At 73.1% G+C, this 27,779-nt stretch overlaps 1 protein-coding gene across 1 annotated transcript; it reads left to right on the forward strand.

Annotated features, from left to right (window-relative positions):
* Positions 1-259: 259 nt before the first annotated feature.
* Positions 260-27,767, forward strand: KIF26A (kinesin family member 26A; the record flags this gene model as incomplete). The annotated part of the gene is made up of 16 exons (XM_084239798.1): positions 260-397; positions 2,595-2,837; positions 9,366-9,722; positions 13,782-13,945; positions 18,295-18,484; positions 21,070-21,267; positions 21,633-21,726; positions 21,882-22,144; positions 22,228-22,381; positions 22,476-22,638; positions 22,881-23,043; positions 23,147-25,886; positions 26,448-26,653; positions 26,735-26,755; positions 27,057-27,207; positions 27,586-27,767. 16 exons carry the CDS (start codon positions 260-262, stop codon positions 27,765-27,767), a joined length of 5,427 nt encoding a protein of 1,808 aa, XP_084095924.1.
* Positions 27,768-27,779: the final 12 nt, after the last annotated feature.

Consider the following 27,779-nt stretch of genomic DNA (forward strand, 5'->3'; position numbering starts at 1 on the left):
GTCTGGCTCGCCGCCGCCGGGGCGGAAGGGGCGCTGTCGGCGCCGGCAGGCGGGGCCCGGGCGCGGGGGCGCGCGGCGCGGAGCGAGCGCAGGGCCGCGGGCGCGGGCCGCCGAGGACGGGGGGCCTGGCGGGCGGCCCTGCGCCTTGCGGGGCGCGGCGGCGGCGGGCGCGCGGCCTGTGCGCGCGCGGGCGGGAGGCGGCGGCGGCGGGAGGAGCTCGGGCCGCTCCCCGCGCTCGCTCTCCGCGCTCCGCTCCTCCATGGCGCTGCCCGGGCCGCCCGAGCCGCCCCGCGGCGCGCCCCGCAAGGCGCCCAGCCTGCTGGAGATGGGGGCGCTCTGCCTGGATTCCGAGATCATCCTGGGCTTCACCAGCCACCTCCTGCGGCGGCGGGCCAAGGTGAGGCCGGGCGGCTGGGCCCGCGGGCGGCGGAGGCTCCGTCCCGCCACCCGGCGCGGCGCGGGCTGCGGCGCCGGAGGGAGGCAGCGGGTCCGCGGGGCCCGCCCGGGGCCGGGGCCCCTGCGCACTTCCCCGGCCAGCGGGCCCCTCTGCCCTCGCCCGCGGCGCGCCCCAGGACTCCTGTCCCGCCGCGCGCGCCCTGCGGGCGGGGGAGGCCGGGTCGGCGCGCCGCGGCCGGTGCTGCGCCCCCGGGGCGACTCCGGGCCCGCGGGCTGTGCCTCCGCCGAGGGCGCACGCGGGCGCCTCCCGCGGCGCCGCCGCCCGGGACGGCCGAAGTTGCGGGCGTGGCCGGCCAGCGGCCCTGGAGCGGGGCTCCCGGCGACGGCGTGCTCCTGGGGTGCGCTGGGCGCGCCTGGGCCGCAGCCGCGCCTCCGGGCTGGGTGCGCGCGGGTGTCCCACAGCGGTCGGCGCGCGGGGGGCGCGCTGCGTGGGGGCAGTGTGGGGGTGTGGCGGGAAGACGTCCGGGGACACCCAGAATCGGAAGGGCGCTGACGCCCGTCTTCCGTCGGGAAGCTCCCTGGGGGGCGGAGGGGCTCCCCGGGCTCCTCGTGGCGTGGAAAGGGGTGGCGGCCGTGGGGTGGCGGGGCGCGCGCGGGGAGCCCGCTGTCCCCCCCGCGCGGGGAGCCCGCTGTCCCCCCCGCGCCCCACGTTGCAGGTCACAACCCCTCGGAAAGCCCGGGGCGGTGACGCGCCCCTCTCTTTTGGGGCGCGCGCTGGAGCAGGGCAGCCTCCCAAGTAGAAGGGGCGCGCGAAACGGAAGCGAGGGGTCGAACGGGGAGGCTCGAGAGAGGCGGGGCGCGCCTCGAGCCTTGGGGGACTCCGGGCGTGCGGGCGGAGGCGGGATCTCCCCGGCCCCGACCCTGGCCCCGGCCCCGGCCCCGGAGCGCCCCCCGGGTCCCGGGCGGGGATGCGCGCCCGACGCGGGGCGCGGGGTCCCCCTCAGCCTCGCGGCGCGGGGCGCGGCGGCCGGCAGGGGGCGCCGGCGTCCCGGGAAGCGGGCGGGCGCCCACGGAGCCCGACCCGGGTTGGGGCTGACCCCGCGCGCGGACCTCGGGCAGCCGGCGGCGGGGCCGGGGGGCGCCGAGGGCCGGGCTGGAGCGGGAGCAACTGGTCGCCGGCGGGCGGGGCGGCCTCCCGGCCGGGGACCAGCGGGCAATTAATTCCGGGCCGCGTCCATCTGCCGGGGCGGCCACAACAGGTCCCGCGGCCGGCGCTCGGCGCGCACCGCCTGCAGCTCGCGCGCCCCGGGCGGACACCGGCCGGGACACCCGCCCACGCGCGGCCGCAGGGCCCGACGGCGGCCGGACTCGCGGCGCCCGGACCTGCGGGGGCGGCGGCCGGGGTCGGGCGCGCGGGCTCAGGTCGCCCCCGGCGCGCCCGGGACCCCGCCCCCCGCGGCTCGGCCGTCGCGCGTGGGGCGGCGAGCGGGCGCGCCCCCCGGGGCACGCGCGGACCCCGGGGTCCCGGAGAGGCGCGGCCGGGCGCATGCGCGCGTGTGGCGCGTCTCCCCTCCTCGGAGCCCCGCGCCCCTCCCCCGGCGGGGACTCGCCGAACTGGTTGGGGTCCGGGAGGGGGAGGGGCGGCGGCGCGCGGGGACCCTCCCCCTCCGGCCCCGCCCCCGGCCCGCCCGCGCCGCCCGCCCCGCCCCGCGCGCCGCCCGCCGCCAACTTCCGAGCGGCGCCCGGCGGTGGGGCGCTCCCGGGCCGGGTGGCGGAGCAGCGGGCCCCCCGCGAGCCAGCGCGGTCCCGGGGCGCCCTCCGGCCCTTCCCGCGACCGGCCATGGGCGGCCGCGGTGCCCCCCGGGGCGCGGCGCCCCCCGCGGTACGCGCGGCCGTGCCCGGGAGGGAGGCGGGCGGCTGGGGCGCCCCGGGACGGAGCCCGCGCGCCGAGGATGCTGCGGGGCGCGCGGCCCCCCGGAGACCCGGCCCGGAGCGCAGCGCGGGCGGGGGCTCGGGGCTCGGGGCTTGGGGCCCGGGCGGGGAGGGGCCCCGGGGCCCCGGAGGCTGGCGGCCGGCCCGCGCCCCGCGCAGGCAACTTCGGAGCGCGGCCCCGGGGCCCGGCGCGGGGATCCGGAGTGGCGGGGCCCGGGCGGCGCCGACCCGCGGCCGCGGCTCACTGTCCCTCACCCGCCCCGCAGGTGGCCGAGGGCGGCCGGGCCCGCGAGCCGCTGCAGCTGCTGGAGGTGTCCGCGCGCCGGAGGCTGCCCGGGCCGGAGCGGGACCCGCGCGGCAGCCGCCCTGCCCCCGAGGGCGCGGGGCCGTGCGCGGAGCTGGGCCACGCGGCGGGCGCGGGCGGCTGGTGCCGCCACTGCCACGCGAAGCTGGCGGAGCTCAAGCGACAGGCGTGGAAGCTGGTCGGCGGGTCCGGGCCGCCCCTCCGGGTAAGTGACCTGCCTCGAGCTGGCCCCGGCCGGCGCCCGCGACGGGGGAGGCCGCCGCGCAGGAGCTTCCAGAGCTGCCACCGGTGTCGGGCCGGTCCCCCGCCCCTGTTTTCCGGGGCTGCTTCCTGGCTTTTATGCGGGGCGTGTGAGTTGGGGCCCTTCACCCCAACAGGGTCCCGCAGGCAGATCCAGAGGGGGCTGGGCGCAGGCGGATACCCCACTGCTGGCAGCTCTGTGGCGTTGGGGAGGGTGGGGCAGGGCCCCTGGGACAGCCCCGTTCTCCCCAGCCGCCGAGGTCACCCTGGGTGCGCTGTGGCCCTTGGGCACCTGGGCTCCGCCTGGGCTGGAAATGCACTCCTCGGTGCCCCCGAGGACTGGCCGCTGTTGGGTGGGCTGCCAGCCCCCTGCCCGCTGTGGGCAGGAGTTGGGTATCGACACGTGTGGGGCGCTGCTGCCTGTGCCTTCGTGCCGCGGCCTCCCGCCTGGGAGTGCAGTGTCCAGCCCCCGGTCTCGGGCCCAGCCCTCACTGCCAAGGTGTTGGCCGGGCAGGGGGCTCCCCACTTCTCCAGCTGACGGGCTCGCCCTGGTCTTGGGAGGAGCTGGGGCCATTGTTCCAGGGAACAATGGGCCCTGGAAGTTTGCACTGCCGGGGAAGGTGGGGGTCTGCAGAGGAAGCTGGCCCCCGCCGGACCTTCAGCCTGGGAAGTGCGCAGAGCCCCCATCGCGTCTAAATATAGTTTCTCCAGGAGACTCCGGGTCTGGGCTGGGCCAGCACCCAGGTTCCCGGGTCCTGCGGTGGCCCTGGGGCGTGGCAGGCGCCCGTGGGTCTGCTCTCTTCCTGGGCACCCTCCCCCGGTGCCTGGCTGGGATGGACAGGCCCTCCACTGAGCCGCTCGCCGGGGCAGCTTTGCCAGGCTTTGCGCCCCTTGACAAGGGGCGGGTGAGGTGGGTTCCGGGGTCTGCCCAAGCTGCAGAGCCGTCTCACCCCGCTGGGGAAACTGAGGCCAGGAGAGGCGGGCCCTTGGTGATGAGCTGGGTGCTGCCGGCGGCGCGGGGCCTGGGGCAGGTGGGCCGGGGTCCTGGTGGGAGAGCTGCAGGCTGTAGCCCTCGGGGTGGATCCGGGCCTCCTCCAGGGCGCCCAGGGTCTCTTCCTGTGGACGCCTCATGGGAGAAGCCACTCCAGCACCGAGCACTTGCTGTCTCCCTCCCCCAGGCCCCTGGGGGGGCACCTGCTGGCCAGGGTCCCTGCTTTGTCCCTGCTGCAGACCCCTCTGCTTGGCCCCCCCTTCCTGGGTTGGGGCAGTCTCCAGCCTGCGGGGTGGGTTCCCGAGGAGAGGCGTCCTTCCCCAGAGAGGACGAGGCCAGCAGGGGCCGTGCTGGGTGTGGTGGTCCGGGTGGGGGCTCCCCAGAGCCTCCCGTGGGAGCCAGGGTGTGGCCAGGATGCCGTTGTCCCGCTGTGGGTTTGGGGGGTCTCGGTGTGACCCCACGGGGGCTCCTGTGTGACAAGCTAGGGTTGAGGGAGCCCCACGGTCCTCCTGGCGCCCGCCCATTTCCAGGGCGCTTGCCTTGCTCCCAGAGCCATGGGGTCCAGAGTTCCTGGGGAGCCCTGGTTTTCCTACAAGATGTTGAGCTCTGAGGTCAGAGCCACATGGGGTGCCCTGGGTGCCTGCCCGGTCTCGGGTGAGGCTGGTTGCAGCCCGAGTCCCCATCGTTGCCTGTGTCCCTGCAGGCCAGCTGGCGCCGCGCCCACCCTCCTGCTGGCCAGCCCCACAATGGGGGGGCCGTGGCCTCAGTTTCTCCCTTTTGTGTCCATTTCACAGCGCGCACGCCCAGCTCTCGGCGCTCTGCCTGGGGCGTGGGCGTCATGCGGTCTGCACCTGCCGCCGGGCTCCTGTCCTGGGAGACGCCTGCCTCTCTGCCCCCTCACCCTCTGGGGGTGTGGGCGATTCCTCGAGTAGTAGCCTGACACCCCTGGGGGCTCTGCTAGGGCAGGTCACCCGAAACGTGTGCTGCATGGCCGAGGGACAGTCCCCACATCTCGCCGGGTCACCCCGGGGCTGCCGGCCCGGCACTGGCTCTTTTTCTGCCCAGTGTAGCCCCTGGGGTGGCCCCGGCCCTGCCCCGAGGGGTCCAAAACGCTAGGGCACCCGCTGCAGTCTCCACCTGACGTCACACGCAGAGGGTGGCTCCGGGAGACCCTGCGACTTCCGGGGAGCGCCCCGTTCCAGGGGAAGCGATCACGCCTCACTTAGCTCCCGCACAGCGCGGTCACCGCGGCGGGGCCGTCCTGCCTGCCCGGTGCCCCCGCCGATCGCGTGCCCACGCAGCCCAAGTCCATCCCGCGCCAGCGACGGCGACGGGGTGACCGCCCGTCCCTGCACCTGCCTTTCTCTTTGCTGGTCTGGGGCCCAGCAGCGGCGCTGGCTCAAGCGTCAGCCACTTCCTGGACATCTGCCCTGAGGAGGGAGGGCCCAGCCGAGGCTACCCCTACCGCGAGCTGGGGGGCACCCACACCTTGGGGTGGCCGGGCCCCCCAGGGTCCTGAGAGGACTCGCTGTGGAGTCAGACCAGGTTCTCGCCCTGAAGGCGGGTCCTGCTCGCCCGGCCCGCACTGCCTCCCCGGCCTGACTGGCTGAGGCTGCTCTCTGCGCTGGTCCGGGAGGCGGGCGGGAGTGGAGTGTCTGGCCGGGGCGCCCTGCTGGGTGAACACGGTGGGTGGCGGGACGCGGGGCCCCATGGCCACCCCTCCGCGGGTCACCCCTCACTCCCTGTGGGCTGAAGGAGCGTGACTGGCCCCTGGGCGGCCGCGGCTCCTGGGCTGGGGCTGAGCTCCCTGCCCCTGCAGTGCCCAGACTGCGGCTCACCTCCCGCCCCAGCGACGGGTGTGCCCTGCTGCCGCCTGTTTTGGGGGGCGCTGGCCCTGTCCTCTCCCGGGTCCCCATCCCTGCCCCCTTGTGGCCATGGGGCAGCAGCCTGCAGACATGACTGTCCTAAGCCCGAGGCCTCGCCCGCACCCCGCCCCGGGGCCCTGACCCTGCGGCCCAAGCTGCATGGCCCTCGCGGGCCTCCTCTGGGGAGGGCAAGCCCGCAGGGCCAGCAAGGGTCCGGAGCTGCCCGTCTGGGGGCCGTCTCCCTGGCGCTTGGAGGGCTGCCCGGCGGCCAGGGGCTGTGGGGGGGCTGTGGGCAGGGGGCTGGGTCCCTCATGGCTCAGGACACCCGGGGAGGAGGGTCCTCGGGCAGGCAGGGCCGGTCCTCCTTCCGCAGGGGTCGCCACCCGCCCGGCCTGGGGGTCGTGCCGTGGTTGGGAATGTGGGGAGGGATGGGGCCGGCGGGCGGCAGCCTCTGAGTCATCACCGTCCCCCTGCGGGGGCACTGGGAGAGCGGCAGAAGGGGTGTCCAGGAGAGCTTCCTGGAGGAGGCATTGGGTCTCCATTAGAACTGGACCCACAGAGAGGGGGTGAGCATCTCGGGGAACCTCAAGAACCACCCTGGAGGTGAGCATCTGCCGCAGCTGTGCATGGCCCCGTTGTTCAGGCGGGGAAACTGAGGCCCCAGGCCACGGCACGTCCGTGGCTGCCTACCTGGCTGGCCCAGCCCCTGCCCCGCGCGTCCTGAGTGTGGTGTCCTGGCCATGTGGCCTCTCCGCTCCTCCCGCCCTTGGTGGTCTGTGCCCGTCTGGCCGTGGGCCCCCCCCACAGTGTGGCTTCGGCAGAGCACAGGGGAGCCATTGAGGGGGTCTCAGTGAGCTAGTGTGGCCCAGCTGGCCGGCGCCTGGCACAGGGCGGGGACGTGTGCCGGTCAGCGTGGGGCGTGCCGGGCTCTCCCTCCCACCCCTGGGGAGGAGGCCGGGTCAGCTGGGGCCTGCAGACCTTGGCACCAGGTGGCCCTGAGTGGCGGGTGAGGGTCCCCTGGAGGGTCTCCGGGTCTCCCCGGGGTCCGGCAGGCCAGTGGGCAGGGCTCGGGCCTTGCGGGGTGCACGGTGAGGGTCTGGGCGGCCCAGGTGGGGTCCCCATGTCTGTGGCACTTTCCAGCTGGAAACCGAGCTCCTGCTAGGCCACGTGTGCCATGGGGCATCCGCCAGCAGCCCAGGCAGCGCTGGCCCTGCCGCCCAGCCCTTCCTGACCTGCTGCCGCCTCCGGAAGCAGAGGCAGCCCCTCCCCCGCTTTGTTTGTGGAAGGAAGGGGGCCTCGGGGCCTGCACTCAGCCCAGCGGCACAGGTGGGCCCCCCTGCCCGACCCTGGGGCCCTGGGTGCCTTGCCAGTGGGCAGCTGCCCCTTTCTAGAAGAGGTGACGGCTCAGAGCAGGGGTGTCTCGGCCCTGAGGATCGGGCTATGCTGAATTGGAGGGCGGTTGCCCCAGCTGGGCGCTGGGCTGGGGCCTCCCGGGGGAGAAAGTGAAGGCCCCCAAAGCCCCCCCCCCCCAGACCCCGCACGGGCCGGGCGGGGACTTAAGCGGAAGTGAAGGGCACTTTCCTTCACGGCGACCGCTGCCTCTGAGAGGCTGGCCGGGCAGGGTCGGCGAGAGGCTCGGGTGGCTCTGGTTTTCAGGGTGGCCGTTTCGTAAATTCGGGCCTTGACCCCTTGGGGGCCTGAGCCTGTGGGCCGAGAGCTGCCAGGATCTGCCCCCTGCTGGGCGCGGGGCGGCCGCAAAGGGTGGGTCTTGGGGGTGAGGCCTCAGGAGCCCCCAGGCTGTGGAGAGGGGGACGGGGCTGCACCTCTATTGGGGCGAGAGGGTCACCCAGGGCAGCAGGTGAACAGGCTTCGGGGAACCAGGGCTCAGCTGGTGCCCCTCCCTGGAGCCCCGTGTCGCTGGCACCCCAGCAGTCAGCGGCCCTGACACCAGACGGAGGGCCAGAGACGGCCCCTTCCCTGCACTGGGACCTGGGTCAGCCCCCAGCTGGGCCCCGGAGTCCCGGGAGGAGGCTGGCAGAGCAGGGTGGGCGTGGCTGCTGCGGGTGGGCCTGGGGCGCTGGCGAGAGGAGGGGCTGGGCCGTGAGTGCTTGGCCCCTGGGCCGTCAGGTCACCAGCACCCTGGACCTGCTCCCCCGGTGGGTGGGGAGGACTTGCACCCCCAAAGCAGAGCCCCCCGGCTCCTTGGGGGTTTGAGGCTCAGTGCCTGCGCCCAGGCGGGCTCCCTCCGCTTGCCCGTGCCTCCTGCCCCCGCGGAGCTGCCTCGGCTTGGGGGGTCTCTGGGGGTCTCGTCCCCGCTCAGGTCAGGTAGACCCTGCTCTTCCCGCTTTCCTTCCTGCACCCTGCTGTGGGGGCCTGGGGGGGTGCCCAGGAATCTCCAAGACAGGCAGAGGCCCTAGTGTAGTGGGCTCGGGGGCCTGGGGGTGCTCGGCCCTGGGCCTCTCAAGTCGGTAATGGCTTTAGCAGACGCTTCCTGCCTCTCCCCAGCCCCTGAGCGCCTCCCGCTGAGTGGAAACCCAGAGTCAGCAGGGAGACCTGGGGGGGCGGGGAGCCCAGGGCCGGCCATCTGGATCTCATTCCAGGCCGGTCCTTCTGGCGGCTTCCGGTGGGGCCCTTCTGCCATCTAGTGCATCTCCCTTGGGGTGCAGTTGGGTGTCCATTGGGGGGTAGGACCCACCGAGCAGGTCAGTGGCTCTGTGGCCCCCCGCAGGCTGAGAAGGTCCAGGCTTCCTGAGTGCCCATTGGTGAGGCAGCTGGGCAACAGCCTGGCCGGCCTCACCTGTCTGACTTGGTGGGCATGAGGGCGTGGGGGTCGCTGTGCTGGGCCACACAGTGCACCCTCGCGCTGCTGGCCACCCGTTCCCCGCTGTCTCCCACGAGAGCCCCCCCAGACGTGTGGAGGTTGGCCGGGCCAGCCCCTGGCCTGCTCAGTGTCCGTGTGTGGGGAAGACTGTGGCCCCTCTGTAGTTGATGTTGCCGCTGGGCTGGAGCCAGGCCTTGCCCGGAATGCCTGGGCTGCGGGCTGGCAGAGCCCACCAGCTGGCAGCAGTGGACACATTGGGCTGGCGCCTGGGAAGTCCTGTGTGGTCCAGGCCACTGCGGGGCTGGCCTGATGCTCCCAGAAGGTGTGAAGATGCAGAGGGGGCTGCCCCTGCTCCCAGAGGTGCCACCTCCTCCAGGAAGCTCTCACAGCTTGCGAGGGACCCCTTCTGTGCTCCCCTGTTCCTTAGCCCTCTCTGGACACTAGGCACACGGTTGGGCGACCCATGTGGCCAGCACAGGGCGGGAACACTGGCTCAGGGACAGCTGCCCAGCTCCCTAGACTGTGGTCCAGGTGGGCGTGGAGCTACCTGCTCACCCCTGGGGGGCCCCGTTGGCGCCTTTATGGAGGGGACTGACCCCCTCCCCTCTGCTTTCCGCTGGGGCCTTAGAAGGGACGCAGACCGGGAAGATAGTGGTACCTCAGGGGCTGGGCGAGGCTGGCAGCTGACGAGGGCTCTGTGGCCCAGGAGGAGGCTCCTGGTTCCCCGCCTGGCACATCTGTGGGTTCTGCGGCCCAGCACTGTGTGCGACCGGGTGGCATCAGCTTGGGCACTGACCTCTGTCCCTTGCTCCCCAGGACCCCTGCCTCTCCGCCCTCCTGCTGGACAAGCTGCCCGCCTGCCGTCCGGAGGCCGAGCGCGCCTGTGATGCCTGTGCCGCCCACCTAAGCCAGCTGACCCGTGAGGCCCTGCGGCTGCTGCAGGTCCCAGCTGGCCGCGAGGACCCCGCTGGCCCCCATGCTGCGCCCGGCCCCACTGCCGGCCTGGAGCAGAGGAGGGCGTCAGCCTGGCCGCCCGGGCCTGGCGTCCAGGTGTCGGTGGTGCCCGCCGGCCTGGGGGGCGCACTGAGCACGGTGACCATCCAAGCACAGCAACGCCTGGAGGGCGTGTGGGGCGCATCCAGGGCCAGCAGCCTCCTGCCGGCCTCCTGCCTGGTGAGTCCCACGTGGGCCGCTCGGCCACCAGGGCTGGTCAGAATGGGGCTCCCTCCGGGGCACCCCTGGGTCTCCCCATGGCCACCTGGGCTCACGGGGTGCCCTGCAGTGAGGGCACCGTGGACGACCCGGGAGGACCAGATGTCCGCCAGCCTGAGTCTGCCCACCAGGTGCAGCTGGGCAGGCCCTGTGCTGCGGCCCTTCCCCACGCTGCCGGCATGTGTGGCAGCTGCTGCTGAGGCCGCCTGGCTCTGGAGGCCGCGCGACTCGGAGCTGGCGGAAGGGCCGGGCTGGGGGGCTTACCCTGGCCGGAGAGGAGGGCCCTGACGGCTGCCTGGCCCCCAGCTTCTCCACGCCCGCTGCCCGGGGTGGGCGGTGGGAGGTGCCCCCGTCGCAGCCCCCGTCCTCGGCCCTCGCTGGGGCCTGGTCTCACGGAAGCAGCCCCTGGCCAGTGGTGCTTGGGGTGGCTGGTCCCGGGCGGCGGTCGTCCGAAAGGGCCCGGCCACCTGTCTGCTGGCTGCATTGTCGCTGGGGTCTCCCTGCGACCGTTTTCCGTGCAGGAGAAGGGGCGCCGGGATGGGGCCTCAGTCAGGGCTTCCCGGGCACTGGTGTGGCTTTGGGGATGCAGGGGTAGCTGTGCTGGCCTCCCAGGTTGTGGGTGATGCCACGGTTCTGGTGGCAGCTCTGTCCCCCAGGACCTTCCCTGGGTGCTGTGGCCTCAGGGCATCCACCTGCTCGGTGAGGGCTGGGGCCACGCCCCGCGTGGGACCCCCCCCCCCCGCCAGCTCACGCAGGCAGGCCTCGGATGGGCGGGGGGGTGACAGCCTGGTGGGGCCTGGAGGGCGACAGGCCGGAGGCGGGTGAGGGGCAGGGCAGGCCCAGTCCAGGACGCGTGGCTGAGCCATCCCGGGCGCAGGCCCTGGGTAGCCCCGCATGCTCTGCAGTGAGGGTGAGGCTGGCGCCCGGCGCTCGCGCCAGTGGGGCTGAGAGGAGCAGACGGAGGAGGCTCCGGGTCGGTCTCCCACGTTGCAGACGCAGGAGACACCCGCTCGCCGGCCCCAGCGGTGCTGCTGGGAGGAGTGTGCAGCTGTGAGCCGCTCCTCTCTGGCGGATGTGCCAGAGCCGGCCCCGGGCGGCCTGGTGCGGGGCCTCGCTGGGCCTTGAAAGGGGGGTCCTGCATGCAGGGGGCCTCGTTGGGGGCCTCTGGAGGTAGTGCCCGTGGGGGGCCCTGGAGTGGGTGGCTGGGACCTCGGAGGTGCTGGGAACAGACAGGGGACCCCTGCCCGGGAGGGGCCCGCGTCGCTGGGCCGAGTGAAGTCAGCCTTTGTTCTGAGGGTGCTTGGGAGTAAGAGGAAGGTTCTGGGGGGTGCCCAGAGGGACTTTGTGACTACAGGGGGGCCTCTTCCCCTCCTCCCTCGTCGAGCGGCCCGTGTGGGCTCCAGCAGTGACCGGGGTCCACACCAAGGTGGTGCTCGCTGGCCCTGCCGGCAGCCAGTGCCCCATGACCCTGGGCGCTCAGTTGCCCTCTCCTGCTCCTGTCCGCCCGATCGCCACGTGGCAGGGGCGGCTTTATAGTTAGGCAGCAGCCGGCGACCAATGGCCGACGCAGAGGCCACAGACAGGGCTCCAGGCTCAGAGCGGGTGGTTTCCCGGGACCAGGGCGCCGCCGTCAGAGGGCCCTAGCCGCCGACAGGCCGCGCCTGAGCCCCGGATCAAACCCTCCGGCGTCTCCGCCGGCCCCGGCTCCTCTGCGCTGGCCTGCGCCCGTCCTGCAGCCGGATGCCGGGAGACGGGGCCGCCTGGCCTGGCGCAGACTGGAGGTGGCACGCCGCCCCCTGTCCTGCTCCCTTGCAGTGGTCCCCCCCACCCCGACTCGCCGGGCACCGGCCAGGCGGGGCCCGGGCCCCAGTCCGGAGAGGAGGCGCTGAGTGGGCTGCCCCGCGGCGTGGGGGCGGGAGGCGGGTGGGCTGGGGGCAGGCACAGGTGTGCTCGGCCGGCCCTGCTCTCGGGACCCGGCCGGCCCGTCCTCTGGGTGGAGGGAGCGTGGCCAGGCCTCCCCTGCCCCCGTTGCTCGTGCCTCAGTCTACCCACCCCCCTCCAGGCGAGGCTGCGGGGAGACTGCTTCCGTGCCGTGGGTCCTGGGGGTCTCCCTGTGGAGGCCTGGGGGCCACACCCTGTGCCCCACAAGGGTGGGAGCCCCGGGTGGTCTCTGCTCTGGGCTCCGCGGTCCTGGTGCCGCTGCCCCCTCAGAGCCCGGGCTGGGCTGTAGCCGACTGACCGTCGCTCGCCTCTGCCTTCCGCTGCTGCGCTGGCCTCCGCCTCTTTCTGTCTGGCCGCCGCCCCCTCTCCTCCTGTGCTGTGGTCCCCCTCCGGCCCACCCCTCCCCCTGGCCCCCGCTGTGCCGGGCGGCTCCCTTGGGCACGCTTGGGCTCTGCTTCCGCCGGGACTCGCGCGGGAACGGCGGAGCCGAGGTGCCGGCCCATGCGAGACAGGTCAGTGTGGGCTCTGCCGGGAGGCATGCAGGTGTGGCCAGAGCATCCAGCTGAGGCGACCAGGCCAGCTTGGGGAGTCGGGGGGGGCTAGTGTGGACCCCCGCTGTGGCCACCGCCTCGCCCTGCCGTCCAGACCTCACTGAACCTGACCGGGCCTGGACCGAGGGCGGGGCTGTCCCGGGAGCCAACATGGGGCCAGAGGCCTGCAGGTGGCAGGTCCTCTGCCCCCAAGACCTCTCGGCCGGGGCTGCTGGCCACAAGCCTGGTGGGTGTTGGCTCGGGAGCCCAGGCTGGGGCGACTCAGGCGCAGCGCCCCGAGCCAGCCCTCTCGCCCCTCCCTGGGAGCACACGCAGCCGGTGGCGAAAGGGACCCACGTCCCGGGCAGGTGCGCGCTGCCCGCGCTGCCCAGCCACTGGGAAAGAGGCAGCGTTTGGTTCTCACTGCCTAGCCTCGGGCCGGCCGACACTCCTGGACGGTTCTGGGAGTTTCCTCTGTGCGCGGGGCCGCCAGCGTGGGCTTGCGGTTGTGTGTCTGTGCCCTGCTGGGCACCAGAATGGGGGGACCAGGCGGGTATGGAGGTACCTCCAGGGCCCCATGAAGGCAGGTGGAGACCAGCCCTACACTGGGCGAGAGGCACTGGACAGACTGGGGGTTGTGACGGGAGGTCAGGGGCCCGACGTGGCCTGTGCAAGGGCAGGACTGGCTGGGCTGGGTTCTGAGGGATGCACAGGAGTTCGTGCCCAGCGGGTGTGGTGTGCCGTCCCCCTGCCTGATGAGGGTTTGTGTCACATTTGCCCGTCTCTCCTGCCCCCGTGGCCCGCGGGCAGAGGCTGTATGGGGGTGCGTGTCTTCCATGCCACGGGTTTGGGGCCACCTGTGACCACCCTTTGCACCCTGGTTACTCTCCCAGAGGGTCTGGAAACCAGTCTGGCCATAAGCTGGGCAGGGCCAGCAGAAGACTTGTGTCCCGTCCACCTGGGGACCCCAGCCCCTGCCGGACACTGCTGTCCACCGCCCTTGGGCCGAGCCGGGAGCTGGAGGCGGGTGGGTTCCTGAGGGTGGGCTGGGGCTGAGGCAGCCCCTCACCTCCCTGCTGCGCACACCACTCGCCCTCCCCGGGGGCCAGGTCTGGCGCGGCGTCCACCCCCGCACGCGCTCGCAGACCCTGGCGCCGCTCGGGCGCATCTGACCCCCTTCACGCCTCATTACGAGGCCGTCCCCCACCCTGGAATTTACTTCAGCTGACTAGCGGGCCGCGCGCTGCGGTACTTCAGACCCGGCCGCCCGCCGTCGTCGCGCCCCGGCCGCGAGCGCTGGTGACAAGTATTTATCGTGCGGCTTCTCTCATGACGCCTCGGGGCGCTCCCGGATGGACAGCCGGTGGGAGAGGGACGGGGGCCCGTCCGCCTCTCCCAACACGGTGGCCACGCGTTCCCGGCACCCGGTGGGGGCTCCGCCGCGGCCCCCCCCTCCTGGCGGCCGCCCTCCCCGCTGGCGCCGTCTGCGGGTCGCCCGGCCCCCCCAGCCCGGCGAGGGCTCCGCTCACCCGGCTCTCCTTCCCTGCAGGCCGAGGCGGCCGTGGCCGCGGTGGCGGTGGCAGACACGGTCCGGGAGGCGCCCCCCACGGTGGGCCCTGATGGTGTGTCCAAGACATGGGGCCGCGGCGGGGCCCCGGGGGGCTCGGCGGGCGCCCCCTCGGGCACCTCGGCGGCGGCCTCCTTCTTCCTCAGGTAGGTGGCCCCGGAGCCCAAGCTGGGGGTGGGCGGCTCGGGCCGCGCTGCCCACGGGCTGCTGGGGGCTGTGGCCTCGCCTCTGCGGGGCGGCTCCGGCCTGCTGCCCGCTGCCCCCGAGAGGTCCTGCCCCTGGACAGCAGCGTCCGGTCCAGGCAGGCGCGCGGCCCCTCTGTGCGGCAGGCTGGTTCCCCGGGTGGGCGGGCGGGCCCAGGACGGGCCTGCGTCTTTTCAGCGTCTCAGACCTGAACCCCCAGCCTGGCTGATGGAACAGGCGTGTGTCATGTCATGTGCGGGGCAGGACAGCCAGAGCGGCCAGAGCAGCCCCCGGACCAGGGCAGATGGACTGGGAAGGCGTCCTGGATGGGGGCTCCCCGCTCGCCCCAGCCCCAGGGCCGGCTCCGTGGCAGCCACTCTGCCTCCCGGCCCGGCGGGGGCCCTGGGTGTGGGTGCTGGGCTGCAGTTCACGCTCCTGGGCCCCCATGCGTGCGTGGCCGGGCCCTCAGGCACCAGCTCGGGCGGGGAGGCGGAGGGTGGCAGTGGGAAGCAGTGTGGAAGCAGGGGTCTTCCCTGCCCCCAGAGGGGCCCCGCCCCGGCCTGGTTACAGGGGTGATGGCGCGGGGAGCGGTGCCGGCAGCCCGCCTGCTCCCTGTCCCACTGCGGGCCCCTCGGGCAGCCCCGCTCAGCCCCGCGGGCTCCGGCCTGCAGGTGCCACCGTCTCCTCGCCTCCTGGGGCCGTGGGGGCCTGAGGATGCCCAGCCCCCTGGGTGCCGGGCCCTGGCTGGGCCTGGGGTGGGTGGAGGCCTGCCCGGGGTGGCCAGAGGGCAGGTCCTGCCCAGGGTCTCTGCGCGGCTCCGGCTGGAGGGAGGATCTGACTCGGGGCTTCTGAGTGGACCCGCGGCCCCCTCCGGTCCGGCTTCGCACCCGGCGGCTCCTGGACCCTTGGCCCGGCAGAGTGGCCGCCTGCCGCCTTTTGTCTGAGCTGAGTGAGGCTGCTGCTGACCTTGGGAAGTTGCCATAGCAACAAGTGTGTGGGGGTGGGGGCGCCGCGGCTGCTGTTACTTCCAGCCGGCCGGACGCCCTGAATCGCAGCAGCTGCCTGCAGATGACGGCCAAGTTGGGGGTGGGGGCCCTGCTGCACCCCCTTGCTGAGCGGCAGTGACTGGGCTGGGTCGGTGGGTGGAGACCCCTTGACCACAGGGTGGGATGGGGGTGCTCTCTGGTTTTGTGGGTGGGAGGCCAGCCTGAGGGAGGGGTCGGGGCTTATCTGGAGCTGCCCGTGGGGCCCAGAGGCTCGCTGGAGCAGGTGCTCTGCTCCCCGCCTTGTTGGGACCTGCGGGCAGGGCAGACCCTCAGCAGCGTCTCCGCCGGGGTGAGTCTGGGGCAGCCCTGGCTGGCGGTGGGGGACCCGTGCAGGGGCAGGTGCGGGCCACAGGCGTGGGTTCTGAGGGCTAAATAGGAGTCCGCCGTTCGGGTGGAGGCAGACGAGGTGGGATTGGGAGTCCTGGGTGGCTGCGGCCTGCCCTGGCCCCCCCAGCGCCCCTGGTTCCAAGGATGGCTCACGGGTGTGGGTGCCCAGGTCCCAGGCTCTCGGCCTGCGAGGTTGGGGGAGGGGAACCGTCTCATGGCCCTGCTGGCAGGCTGGGCTGGCTGGGCCGGACCCCACACCCTGACACCCCGTCTCGAGGGCCTCGCCCCCAGGGCTGCTGCCAGACCTGGCGCTTCTTGCTTGGGGCAGCGGTTTCCTGGTGAGAGGCCGGTGCGCCCTTCCGGCTCTCGTGGGCCAGGGCCAGGGCCAGCGGGCACCCGCGGCTCAGGGGGCCTCAGGGAGCCTGTCCCCACCCCATCTCCCTTCCTCCCCCACACCTCCCCCCGCCCCCGCTCCCTTGCTCGTCCTCCCCACTCCCTCGCCCTCACTCATGGCTGACCCGAGGGCACCGGTGGTCAGGCCTGGGTGGCCAAGCCCTGCCCGGGCGTGGCTGGGTAAGCGGGTGTCTCCCGGCTGGGGTGTTTCCATGGACACAGGAGGCGCAGGGTCTGGGGACCCTGTTTGGGGTCTCGGCAGGCTTCCTGGAGGAGGCGTCCTTGCGGCAGGGAGGGCTGTGATGCGGGGAGGCTGAGGGTCCCGCCTGCGCGCCCGGCCTGTGGGTCTGCCTGTGCCCTGCCCGGCAACGCTGCAGCGGGCACTCCTGGTCCTGTGGTGCCCGCATGGGCCTGGCATTACCACCCCCATTTTTCCCACCCCACTGCTCAGAAACCGAAAAAGCTGGGGCCCCAGGCTGGCTCGGGCTCCCCTCCCCCACGGGCGTGTGAGCCGAGCTGGGGAGCAAGGGCGGGAGGCCCGTTCCCAGGCCCCATGGCATCAAAGGGCTGGGGGCCCGAGGGCCTCGTAAAGGTGGGGAGCCTGTGAGTCAGGCCTGGCGAGCCGAGCCGCGGGCAGGGGGCCCGGTCCAGGGCGCCCTGGGCGGGGCTGCGGCCCCAGAGCCTGGGGTGCCTGTTTGCTCTTGGGCTGCGGCCTGGACTAGGGGTGGCCCCTCGACCTTGGCCTGCGCGCATTGGAGGCTGTCCCCTGAGTCACTCCGCCTGGCCGGGCAGGGGCTGCCTGCTGTGCTGCCCCGTGGGGTGTCCACACGCCTCCAGGCCAGGCTGCCCCAAGCGCAGCACTCACGGCCAGGGCGGGGTGGCCACAGCCCCTGTGGGGTCACCGTGGGCGCTGGGACCCCCAGCCAGCCTGCCCAGGTGGCCTGGAGGCGGCCCGGGACCTCTGCCCCAACCTGTGGAGCCCCGCCTTGCCTGCTGTCCCGGCCGTGGGCGTGCCAGGCGGGCACTGGCCCTTCTTCTATGGGCTGTGGGTGGGAAGCTGGGGAGTCACCCAAGGGGGCGGGGACCAGCTGGGAGCCCCCCCATGCCCCGCCCTGTGGGTGGCGCCCTGGCCCTGGCCAGACCTGGCCCTGTGCTGGGCGGTGCCGTCCGCCCTGAGCCTGCGCAGCCTCCGGGCAGGGGTGAGCTCTGGTGCTGGGGTTTCAAGGCCCAGGTGGGAGTTGGGGTTCCCACCCCCCGCGAGGCTCTCAGACACGAGGCCCTGCCCGCCAGGGTGCAGGTCCCGCTGCCCGCCGCCTGCGTGGCCAGGCCTCTGCATCCCCAGATCTGGAGTGCTCCGGCGGCTCCTGGCTGGACTGCCCTGCCCCGCCCGGCCAGGGCGCCCCCCACGCCGCCTCGCTGAGGCCCCGCACAACCGTAGCTCACTTTTATGTTCTGTGATGACGCGCGGAGGAGAGCTGTCCCTGGGGGCCCTTCAAAGACAGCTCCCATTAGAGCCGGGAGGGCTGAGCTGCTGCCACAGGCCTTGCTGCTCGCGGCCCCTCCAGGGCAGGAGATAGGGCTCTGGGGCCCTGGAGGATGTGGGGGGCGGTTGGGGGGGCTGCCCTCAGAGCCCGGTGGGCAGGGTCTGCCCTGCAGTCCCCCATGGGCCCCTCATGGGAGGCCAGGGTGCCTGGCCCTGAGCCCCGTGTGGGGTGTGTATGGGGCATGCGGCCTGGTCTGGGGAGGGAGCTGGGGTACACACATGGTCTGGTTTGGAGGGGGCCCTGCCGCAGGCCCCGGGGTGTCCCCGAAGTGGAGGCCAGCCCGGCCAGGGCCCTGGATGTGAGCGTGGCATGTGCTGGTGTGTTGAGGGGCCCCGGGCATCCAGACCGCCGGTTCTTAGATGCACAAGGGACCCCTTGGTCTGGGCTGACACCCCGGTTCCTGAGTCCCCTGACTCCTAGTTTGGGGCTCTGTGGTCTGGGCCAGGTCGTGGGCCGGAGGGCCCCGGGGCACTCACTGCTGGTACGGGGTCAGGCTGAGCAGGACGATTTTTCAGGCCCGGGCACCCTGGGCCTTGATGCCAGGGCAGGTGGCAGGGCGGGCAGCAGATCAGCGCTCGCTGTCCCGGGGGGGTGGGGGTGGGAGAGGGGCTTGGCCCTCCCAAGTGCGCCAGCCTTTCTGGGATGCTGGCTGGGGCGCTGAGCTGGCCTGAACACCCACGCCCCCTTTGAGAGGTGGGGAGACTGAGGCACAGAGGTGAAGTCGCGGCTCTGTCATGGCCATGAGCAGCCCCTACCCATGCCCCCCGCGCCTCAGGGTGCAGGGCAGGCAGAGGCTGCAGGGAACAGGGTGCAGAGGTACTTGTGGGGGTTCGGGCCCCCATCTGCCTGGATGTTCTGTTCCCTGGCCTGGCCTGTGCTGCCCAGATCACAGGGACCGGGGATGGGGACGGGACAAGGCGTCAGGAAGGGGGGTGAGGTGCAGGCCGCAGGGTCGTTTGGGGGGGCGGGTGACTGAGCCGCTCTGAAAGCCCCCCTTCTTAGGGCCGCGCAGAAGCTCAGCCTGGCCTCCAAGCGCAAGAAGCCCCACCCGCCGCCAGCGCCCCCTGCCCGCGGCACCTCCACCTACCCCACCAACTTCAGCGGGGTCCTGCAGCTGTGGCCGCCCCCTGCACCGCCTTGCCTGCTCAGAGCTGCCTCCAAGGTCAAGGAGAATGCTGGCAGCGCGGGGAAGGTAGGCCTGCCGGGGCGGGCGGGACGGGGCAGCGTGGGGCCCTCCTCCAACTTGGGCAGGATGGTCAGCGGTCAGCGGGGCTACCCGGGGAGACGGAGGCCTGGCCCACGTGGCGGCTCCAGGAGGTGGCAGGGAGCCTGGGAGATTGCTTTGGAGTGGGGCTCCAGGAGCGGGGTACGGGGTGCGGGGTGCGGGGTGGGCCCTCCCCGCCAGAGTCCAGGCGAGTGGGGCCTGCAGCCTGCCGAGGGCGGGCTGGCGGTCCTCGCCACCCTGCTGTCCCCGGGGGGGGGGCTGGCCCTGTTTCTGCGGCTGCTGAGACCGGCTCCACGCTGGCCCTGCTGGCTGCTGGCCTGGTCCTCCTGTGCTTAGTGAGGGGCTCCCACCACCCACGCGGGCTCGCCCACCCCAGGCCCAGGTCTGGGGGGTTCTTCCACCCTGGCCGCCCGACCAGGGAGCCTCCCTCTTGGTGTCTCTGGTGGGGCTCCTGGCCCCACGGGCAGCACGGGCCACTTCACATGGGGTCCCTGCAGGCTCAGGCCTTGGCGAGACCTTGGAGAGGACACTATCTGCCCGGGGTGGGGGGAGGGGGCTGGCGGACTCAAGCTCAGAAACCCCCACCCAGCCCCACGCTCCCTGTGGCCGTGGCCGCCCAGCCTGTGGCTTCCACCAGCTGCTCCTGGACCCGGGCCCCCCAGATACTGGGGTCTCCCTTCTGCCAGGACTGATGACCCCTCTGCGGGGTCCCCACCCAGAGCCGCATCGCCGGGCCCCTGGGTGCTGCGTGCAGGACGTCACAGTCGGAAATGCCCTCTGAGAGGTGGTTGGTGGCAGAGGCAAGATCTCTGCGCCCCACCTGCCTGTGCTCCCCAGTGGGTCCTGAGGATGGAGCCCCTCTGGGCGCCCCTCTCCTCGCCTGTGAGCACCCCCCTCCCCCACTGCCTGGGCCACCTCTTCCGGAGTGGAAGCCCTTTTTTATGCAAAATGTGTTTTTCCCTGCGAGGCAGCTGCCTATTCAGGCCTTTGTGAAGGCGGAAGAATGTTCAGGGCAGAGACTCCAGTTCAGGGCAGAGACTCCAGCCCGGCTCCTCCCAGCCAGACAATGGGGGGGGGGCCTCTGTCCCCCCAGCAGTGCTGAGCCCCGACCCTTTGGAGAGCCTGTCTGGAGCCGTGGGGGGGCCTCGGCCTGGCCCCCCAGGAAACCCTCTCCAATCTGCAGAACCCATTTGGCTCCTGAAGTGCTGGGAGTTCACGCTGGAAAAAAAATTGCCAAAAATTACCGGGAAGTGCACGTTCCGTCTGCTTGGCAGCAGCGTTAGGAAATGAAATAGTTTTGTTCACGTCGTCGGGGAATAAAGGAATCGATTCCCGCCTAATGGAGCCGCCGAGGAGCGCGGAGGAAAGTGTTGGCGTCCCCGGGGCCGCTGCTGCCCAGCCAGTGTGCGTGTCAATTTGCCACCAACCGAAGGGACTGGGGACGAGGCCGCGCAAAGGGTCCCCGCGGGCCTGTCCGCCCCGCGTGGCACTCGTGTCAAACCTGGAGAAGGCAGGAGCCAGCTGACTGCAGCGGGCGGGCATGGGGCCTCGGTCAGACGGGGCTGCTGCCTTCCGGGGCCTGAGCCGGGCACTCACCGGCCAGGACCAGCCTGAGCCGCCCTGCAGGCTCTCAGGTGTCCTGCTCTGGGGCTGGGGTTGGGGCGCTGCAGCTGCTGGAGGCTGTCGCTCTTGGTTCCTGGCCGAACTGCTGGGAGCCTGCTGGGGTGGGGGGAGAGGCCCCTAAAGCCCCCATAGGACCGGGCTCTCCCCCAGCTCTGGGCCTGGGGACAGGGTTGGGCAGAGGCTGCCTGGCCTCCGCCATGCCGACTCCCACCCTCATCCTGCCCGCGGCCCGACTCCTGTCCTGGGTGGGTCAGAGCTCCTGTCTTTTCCTGGGTGCGGCTGTCAGCTCTTCTTCCACCCCTTTCTTTCCGGGGGCAGTTGCCCTGGTTCTGCTCTCGGGTCTGAGGCGGCTTCTGAGTGGGCTCTGGGGCCACAAGCCCCAGGAGTCCACATTTCCCCCCGAGGGCCTCACCGCTCTCTGAGGCTGAAACTGTGCATTTGCTTATCTCCCCATTCTCAGAGACCCCCACCCGCGGGAGGGGCTGCCCCCACCCCAGACCTGCAGGAAGGACGTGGTTTCCGGGGCTGGCTGTGCTGCTCCCCCGGTGTGCACGAGTGTGTGTGCATGAGTGTACGTGTGTGCATGCCCGGATGTACGTGTGCATATGTGTGCACGTGTGTGCGGGTGCGTGTGGCCCGGCTCTGCTCTCACAGGCTGCCTTGGGGCCCAGCTCCCTGTGCTGTGTCTGTCCCCCCCCCCACCCATCCTGTCCCCGGGCCCCGTTTGTGCTGACAGGCTCTGTCTCTGCCGGCCTCGCTGACCTCATAGGGTCCCGTGGCCAGGGGCTGGGGCGCGGGCGTCTGCATTCCTGCGCGGGGCGCCCGCCCTAGGCCTGGCCCACCGTCCCGACTCGCACGGGCTCCTCCGCCCTGTAATTAGTGGCAGCTGGGCCTCCGGCGGCTGCTCAGATGCCCGCTCCGCCCCCCAGGTGAAGGTCATGCTTAGGATATGGCCGGCCCAGGGGACCGAGTGCTCGACCTTCCTGAAGGTGGACCCCCGGAAGAAGCAGGTGACCCTCTACGACCCGGCCGCTGGGCCCCCGGGCAGCCTGGGCGCCCGCCGCGCCGTGGCCGCCGCCCCCAGGATGTTTGCCTTCGATGCTGTCTTCCCCCGGGATTCGGAGCAGGTGAGGGGGGCGGCGTCCTGGGATGGGCCCCCGTCTCCGTGGCCGGGCGTGCAGACCCCGTCCTGCCGTGTCCCCTGGGTGTCTTGGGTGCGGTGCTCCCGTGTAGGGGCGAGCAGGGCCCCCGACGGCCATGTGGCCTGGGTCCCGGGTGTGTCCGCGGTGGCAGCGAGAGGCGGGCGTGTGCTGCAGCCCTGGGCCCAGGGGTGCGCTGCCGGCCTGTCTGGTGTGGCCGGCGCGTGGAGAGCTCTGTCCTGGCCCTGCGCTGCGGCCTCCTTGCGGGCTGCCTGCGTGACCACAGACAGGCCTGGAGGGGGCGGGTGGCGGCCCCGGCCCCGCCCCCTGCCTGACTCCCGGTGCCCACCCAGGCTGAGGTCTGCTCGGGGGCCGTGGCCGATGTGCTGCAGTCGGTTGTCAGCGGCGCTGATGGCTGCATTTTTTCCTTTGGCCACACGAGCCTGGGTAAGCACCTGGCGTCCTGGCAGCGGGGGCGGGGCTGGGTCTGGGGAAGGACTTTAGGGGGTGCTGGTGGAGGGTGCTGCAGGCGGGGTGCAGGGGCAGCCCAGGCTGGGCGGGTCAGGCCCTGAGGGCGGTGGCCTGACCTGCTGCGGCCCCAGGCACGGCCTACACCATGATCGGGAAGGACAGCTCTCCGCAGAGCCTGGGCGTGGTGCCCTGCGCCATCTCCTGGCTGTTCCGGCTCATCGACGGGTGCAGGGAGCGCGGCGGCGCCCGCTTCTCCGTCCGCGTCTCCGCCGTGGAGGTGTGCGGCCGAGATGCCAGCCTGCGGGACCTGCTGGCCGAGGTGGCCGCTGGCAGCCTACAGGATGCCCAGTCTCCGGGCATGTGCCTGTGGGAGGACCCGGTCTGTGGGGCACAGGTGGGCTGCCTCGGGGGCAGGCCGGGCAGCGGGCGGGCTGGGCAGGCTCCGTCCTGACCCCCGGGCCTGCTCTCTGCCCGCAGCTGCAGAGCCAGAGTGAGCTGCGGGCGCCCACGGCGGAGAAGGCAGCCCTCTACCTGGACGCAGCCCTGGCGGCCCGCAGCCCTGGCAGCTCCCACATGCTGTTCACGCTGCATGTGTACCAGCACCGCGTGGAGAAGGGCGGCCAGGGGCACAGTAGGTGCCTCCTGCCGGGCGCGGGGCGGGGAGGGGCCGGGCAGCGGGCAGGGTCCTGGCGGGGTCACGCGCCACCTCCTGCCTGTGCTTCTAGTGTCCGGAGGCCGTAGCCGCCTGCACCTCATTGACCTGGGCAGCTGCGAGGGAACGCCTGGCAGAGTCAGCGAGGCCCCCGGGGGCCACCTGTGCCTGTCCCTTTCAGCCTTGGGCAGTGTCATCATGGCTCTGGTCAGTGGGGCCAAGCACGTCCCCTATAGGTGAGCGGGGCTGCCCCACGGGCCCAGCTGGGCGCGGGCAGGGGTGCTAGGGAGCGGCCCCCAGCCCCACTGCCACTCCGTGGGCCTCGCTGCCTGAGGGTGGGGCAGGGTTCTGGTGCCCAGGGGGCACAGAGGCGGCAGCCATACCCCGCCCAGGGCCCCCGCTCTGGAGAGACCGCCTCCCGGGCCCCCAGATCCCCCCACGGACCCCGGCCGCAGCCTCTGAGCCCCCTCGCCCCCAGGGACCACCGGCTCACCGCACTGCTGCGCGAGTCCCTGGCCGCCAGTGCCTGCCGCGCCACCATGGTGGCCCACGTCTCGGACTCGCCCGCCTGCCACGCGGAGACGCTCAGCACCGTGCAGCTGGCAGCGCGCATCCACCGCCTGCGCCGGAGGAGGGTCAAGGTGGGCCGCTCCTGCCCCCCCCCAGGGCCCTGCCCGCGGGCCCGCTGCGCCGAGGGAGTGGGGCAGGGCGGGCTGGCCGCTCACCCGCGCCCTCTGCCCCCAGTACGCCTCCAGCTCCTCGGGCGGGGAGAGCTCCTGCGAGGAAGGCCGCGCCCGCCGCCCCCCGCCCCTGCGGCCCCTCCACCCACGCTCCCTGGTCCCAGACCCCGACCGCCCAGGCCCCGGCCTGCCCGGCGACCCCGACTACTCGTCCAGCAGCGAGCAGTCCTGCGACACGGTCATCTACGTGGGGCCCGGCGGGGCGGCGCTGTCGGACCGAGAGCTCACGGACAACGAGGGCCCGCCCGACTTCCTGCCCATCGTCCCAGCCCTGAGCCGCCGCCGGCCCGCCGAGGGCCCGCGGGACGCCGATCACTTCCGTTGCAGCACCTTCGCCGAGCTGCAGGAGCGGCTGGAGTGCATCGACGGCAGCGAGGGCCCCGAGGGCGCCCAGCCCGGCCCAGCCCGAGGGGGCAGGAAGCCCTCACCGCCCGAGGCCACGGCCCCCAGGAAGGCGGCCGGCTCTGCTGGCTGCCCCGGCCCGGGCCCCCACTGGGGTGCCCTGGAGCCCTCTGTGGCCAGCTCCCGGGGTGACCAGAGAGAGGAGCTGCCCACGCCAGACAAGGACACGGGGGGCAGAGGCCAGAGGCTGCTGCCCAGTCCGGCCCCTCCGCCCCCTCAACCGCCGGCAGCGGGCAGGGTCCCCGAGGAGCACGGAGGTGGGGGTGCAGGCGGAGGGGCCCGGACGCCCCCTGTGGGCTGCCCCCGCCCCCCTGCACAGGGCCACTGCCTGGAGCGGGGCTTGCTCACCACCACAGTCACGCTGCAGCAGCCCGTGGAGCTCAACGGTGAGGACGAGCTGGTGTTCACGGTGGTGGAGGAGCTGTCGCTGGGGGCGCTCGCTGGTCCCGGCCGCCCCGCCAGCCTGGCCAGCTTCGGCAGCGACTGCTCCCTGCAAGCCCTGGCCTCGGGGTCCAGGCCTGTCAGCATCATCAGCAGCATCAACGACGAGTATGACGCCTACACCTCACAGGCTCCCGGGGGGACCCCGGATGGGGCAGCCTGCACCGGCGGCCCACGGGGCTCCCCCGCCCGCGCCTGGCTCTGCACGGCTGACAGCTGCGGCCCCCTGCTGCAGCCCCCGCGGCGGCCCAGCCCCGACCCTCTCTGCCCCAGCTCCCCGGCAGGACCCGGCCCCCTGAGCCCCCCCACCCTGGACAGCTCCCCGGGGGTGGGCAGCCTTCGGTCCTCAGAGCAGGAGGGACAGGACAGCCCTGGGCCTGCCCTCGGTGCTCACCCTGGGGAGGCCGCCACTGCAGCCCCCACCCAAGGCGGCAGGGAGCGGCGGGCCTGGTCTCCCCGGGGGCCTGTGCCCGCCCAGACCATCCACTCCAGCCTGCCCCGAAAGCCCAGGACTACCTGCAGTGCCAGCCGCGCAGGCTGCCCCCACCCGGGCCTGAGCCCGCCCGGCCCCGGGGGCGCCTTCGAGGACCCCTGGCGGCTGCGGGCAGAGGAGGGCGGGACTCTCCAGGCGGCTTCTGCGGGCAGGGCCCCCAGCCCGGCCCCGCCACCGGCGAGCACGTGGCGGGTGGTGGACGGCTGTGAAGTGATGGCCAGGGTGGCCCCCAGGCCGGAGGTGGGGGCTCCGATAACACCTCTGCGGAGGGGAGCCACCACCCTGGGCGTGACCACGCCAGCGGCAGCCTGCAGCGACACCCTGACCGAGACAGCGGCCAGCCCCAAGGCTACCCCTAGCAGCAAGAAGGCCACGGCCCCCAAGGGGGGTGCGTTGCCCAGGCCCAGTGGCTCGGCCCCCCCGGCCCCACCTGTGCGGAAGTCCAGCCTGCAGAGCAAGAGCAGCCCGGCGCCCGCATCTCCCCCGCCTGCCGCCCCTGCCCGGGGCGGGGAGGACGCCAAGCCCAGCGGCCGGGCAGACCACTTGGTGTCCAGGGCCACGTCCAGTCTAAAGGCCCGGCCTGGCAAGGTGGAGGCAGCGCCCCGTCCTGCCGCCCATGGGTCTCTGGAGCGGTGGGAGGGCCTGGTGCACGGCGGGGGTAAGGCCAGGGAAGCCGCCGGGCGGCCCGTCCGGGCTGTGCCCAGGCTGGGTGTGCCACCCCCGAGCCCCACGACTGGCCCTGCTGCTGCCTGCCGGGGCGGTCTGGCCAAGGGCGTGGGGGTCCCCAAGTCCCCAGCTGGTGGAGGCAAGGGCCGCAGCCTTGTGGCCGCTGGGTCAAGGGCTCTGGCTGCTCCGGTGAAACCACTGCCCCCTGCGGCCGGCAGGGCCCCCGGCAGCCCGGCGGGGGGCCCCAGGGTCACCCCTCGGTCAGTACCTGGCATGGGGGCCAAGGCCGGCAGGGGCACCATCATGGGCACCAAGCAGGCGCTCCGGGCGGCCCACAGCCGCGTCAACGAGCTGGTGTCCAGCGGAGCTCCCGGCAGGGGTGGCCCTTCATGGGGTTCAGCCGACTCGGACAGTGGCAACGACAGCGGCGTGACCCTGGGTGAGGAGCGGCCGGCGCTGCCCTCGCCGTACAGCAAGGTGACGGCCCCGCGGCGGCCCCAGCGCCACAGCAGCGGCCACGGCAGCGACAACAGCAGCGTGTTGAGCGGCGAGCTCCCGCCTGCCATGGGCCGCACCGCCCTCTTCTACCACAGCGGGGGCAGCAGCGGCTACGAGAGCGTGGTGCGGGACAGCGAGGCCACGGGCAGCGCCTCCTCTGCCCCCGACTCCCTGAGCGACAGCGGCGCTGCTTCCCCGGGCGCCCGCTCCCGCAGCCTCAAGTCTCCCAAGAAGAGGGCCACAGGTGGGGGTGCAGGCCGGACTCAGCGTCCACTCGGGGCCGGGAGGCCGGGCCCCAGACAGGCTGGCCCTGCCCTCTCTGGAGCCCACGCTGTCCGGGGGCAGGCGGGGGCCGGGCCTGGGGAGCAGGAGAGGACTTGGGTTAGGGTTCCAAGCTGTGGTCTCTGGGGTTCCAACCCCAATCTCCAAGACCCCGTCAGGGCTTCTGCTCTGGGGCCCAGAGAGGAGGGGCCGGGCCCTGCGCTGTGTTGTGGGGGTTCAGCCCCGGCCAAGTGTGGGCAGGGCAGGTTTTGGGGCTGGCCCGGGCGGCCGGGCTTAGAGGACTGTCCTGGGCAGCGGGCGTGAGAGAGGTGGTGAGCAGGGACGCGGCACTGGCAGGGGGCTGACCGCTGTGAGGGCAGCTGGTGTGGCAAGAGGTTGCGGGTGTGGGCCAGGGCCAGGGCCCATGTGCTCCCTGGCCGGGAGTGGCCAGGCTGAGGCTCTCTGGTTGCGCCCTGTGCTCTCCCTGGCAGGATCCCGGCTGGGCCTGGGCTCCACTCACCTGGCACCCGGCCCTTTGTTGCAGGTCTGCAGCGGCGACGGCTGATCCCCACCCCTCTGCCTGACGCCGCTGCCCTGGGCCGCAAGCCCAGCCTCCCTGGGCAGTGGGTGGACCTGCCCCCACCGCTGGCCGGCTCCTTGAAGGAGCCCTTTGAGATCAAGGTGTATGAGATCGATGACGTGGAGCGTCTGCAGCGGCACCGCCCGTCCCCCAGGGAGGACCCAGCTGAGGTCAGGGTTGGTGGGGGCTGGGCAGGCCCTGGGGGCAGGTGGACCTCTGGAGTGACCACTGACCTCACCTTTTGTCCACAGCCCTCCCTGGAAGTGGAGAAGGTAGGAGCCGTCCCCCTTGGCCTGTGGTGCCCTGACACGCCCCCTCCTTGAGCAGAGGGCGGGGAGGAGTTGGGGGGGTCGAAGGCCCAGTGGGACAGGTTGCACCCCAGTGCACCAGCTGGGGTTCCAGGCAGACGCTGGGAGTACCACCTGTGTGGGGCAGGTCCCCTTGGCCCCCGAAGCTCCTCTGTGACCACCGGGGTCTGGCGGGAGCAGGGAGGCGCCGGACCAAGGCTCTGGGAGGCTGGGGAACGGGTTGTCTTCCTGTCCTGAGCCCACTCTCTGCTGCCCCCAACTCCAGGGCCTGGTGTGTGTCAGTGCGAAGCTGCGGCTGGCAGAGCGCAGACAGCAACGGCTGCGTGAGGTGCAGGCCAGGCACCAGCACCTGAGCACAGAGCTGGCCCAGACGCAGGGCCGGCTGATGGTGGAGCCTGGCCGCTGGCTGGAGCAGTGTGAGTCCTCGCCCACCCTCCGCGGGCTGGCACCCCAACCCCCTCCCCTCCATGGGCTGGCACCCCAAGCCCCGCCCCTCCGCGGGCTGGCACCCCAAGCCCCTCCCCTCCATGGGCTGGCACCCCAAGCCCCGCCCCTCCACGGGCTGGCACCCCAAGCCCCGCCCCTCCACGGGCTGGCACCCCAAGCCCCGCTCCTTGGCCTGCTGGCTGCCCGGAGGCCAGTCCCTGGGGGTGCACACGACCCTGTCCTGGGTACCCCACTTGCAATTTGATCCCAGCCAGCCACCTGCCCCGCTCAGTTGCGCCAGGGCCCCTCCCTCGGCCCCGCCCTGCAGGCCCCTAGGCCTGACCCGGGCCTCTGACCCCCCCTTCCAGTCCAGGTGGGCCCGGAGCTGGAGCCCGAGTCGGCCGAGTACCTGGCGGCGCTGGAGCGCGCCACGGCCGCGCTGGAGCAGTGCGTGAACCTGTGCAAGGCCCACGTCATGATGGTCACCTGCTTCGACGTCAGCCTCTCGGCCCCCGCCGCCGCCCCTGGGCCGCAGGAGGTGGACGTCTGAGGCCGGGCGGGA

Source organism: Talpa europaea (genome assembly GCF_964194135.1).
Source record: "Talpa europaea genome assembly, chromosome: 8".
In the NCBI taxonomy this organism is placed as follows: Eukaryota; Metazoa; Chordata; class Mammalia; order Eulipotyphla; family Talpidae; genus Talpa; species Talpa europaea.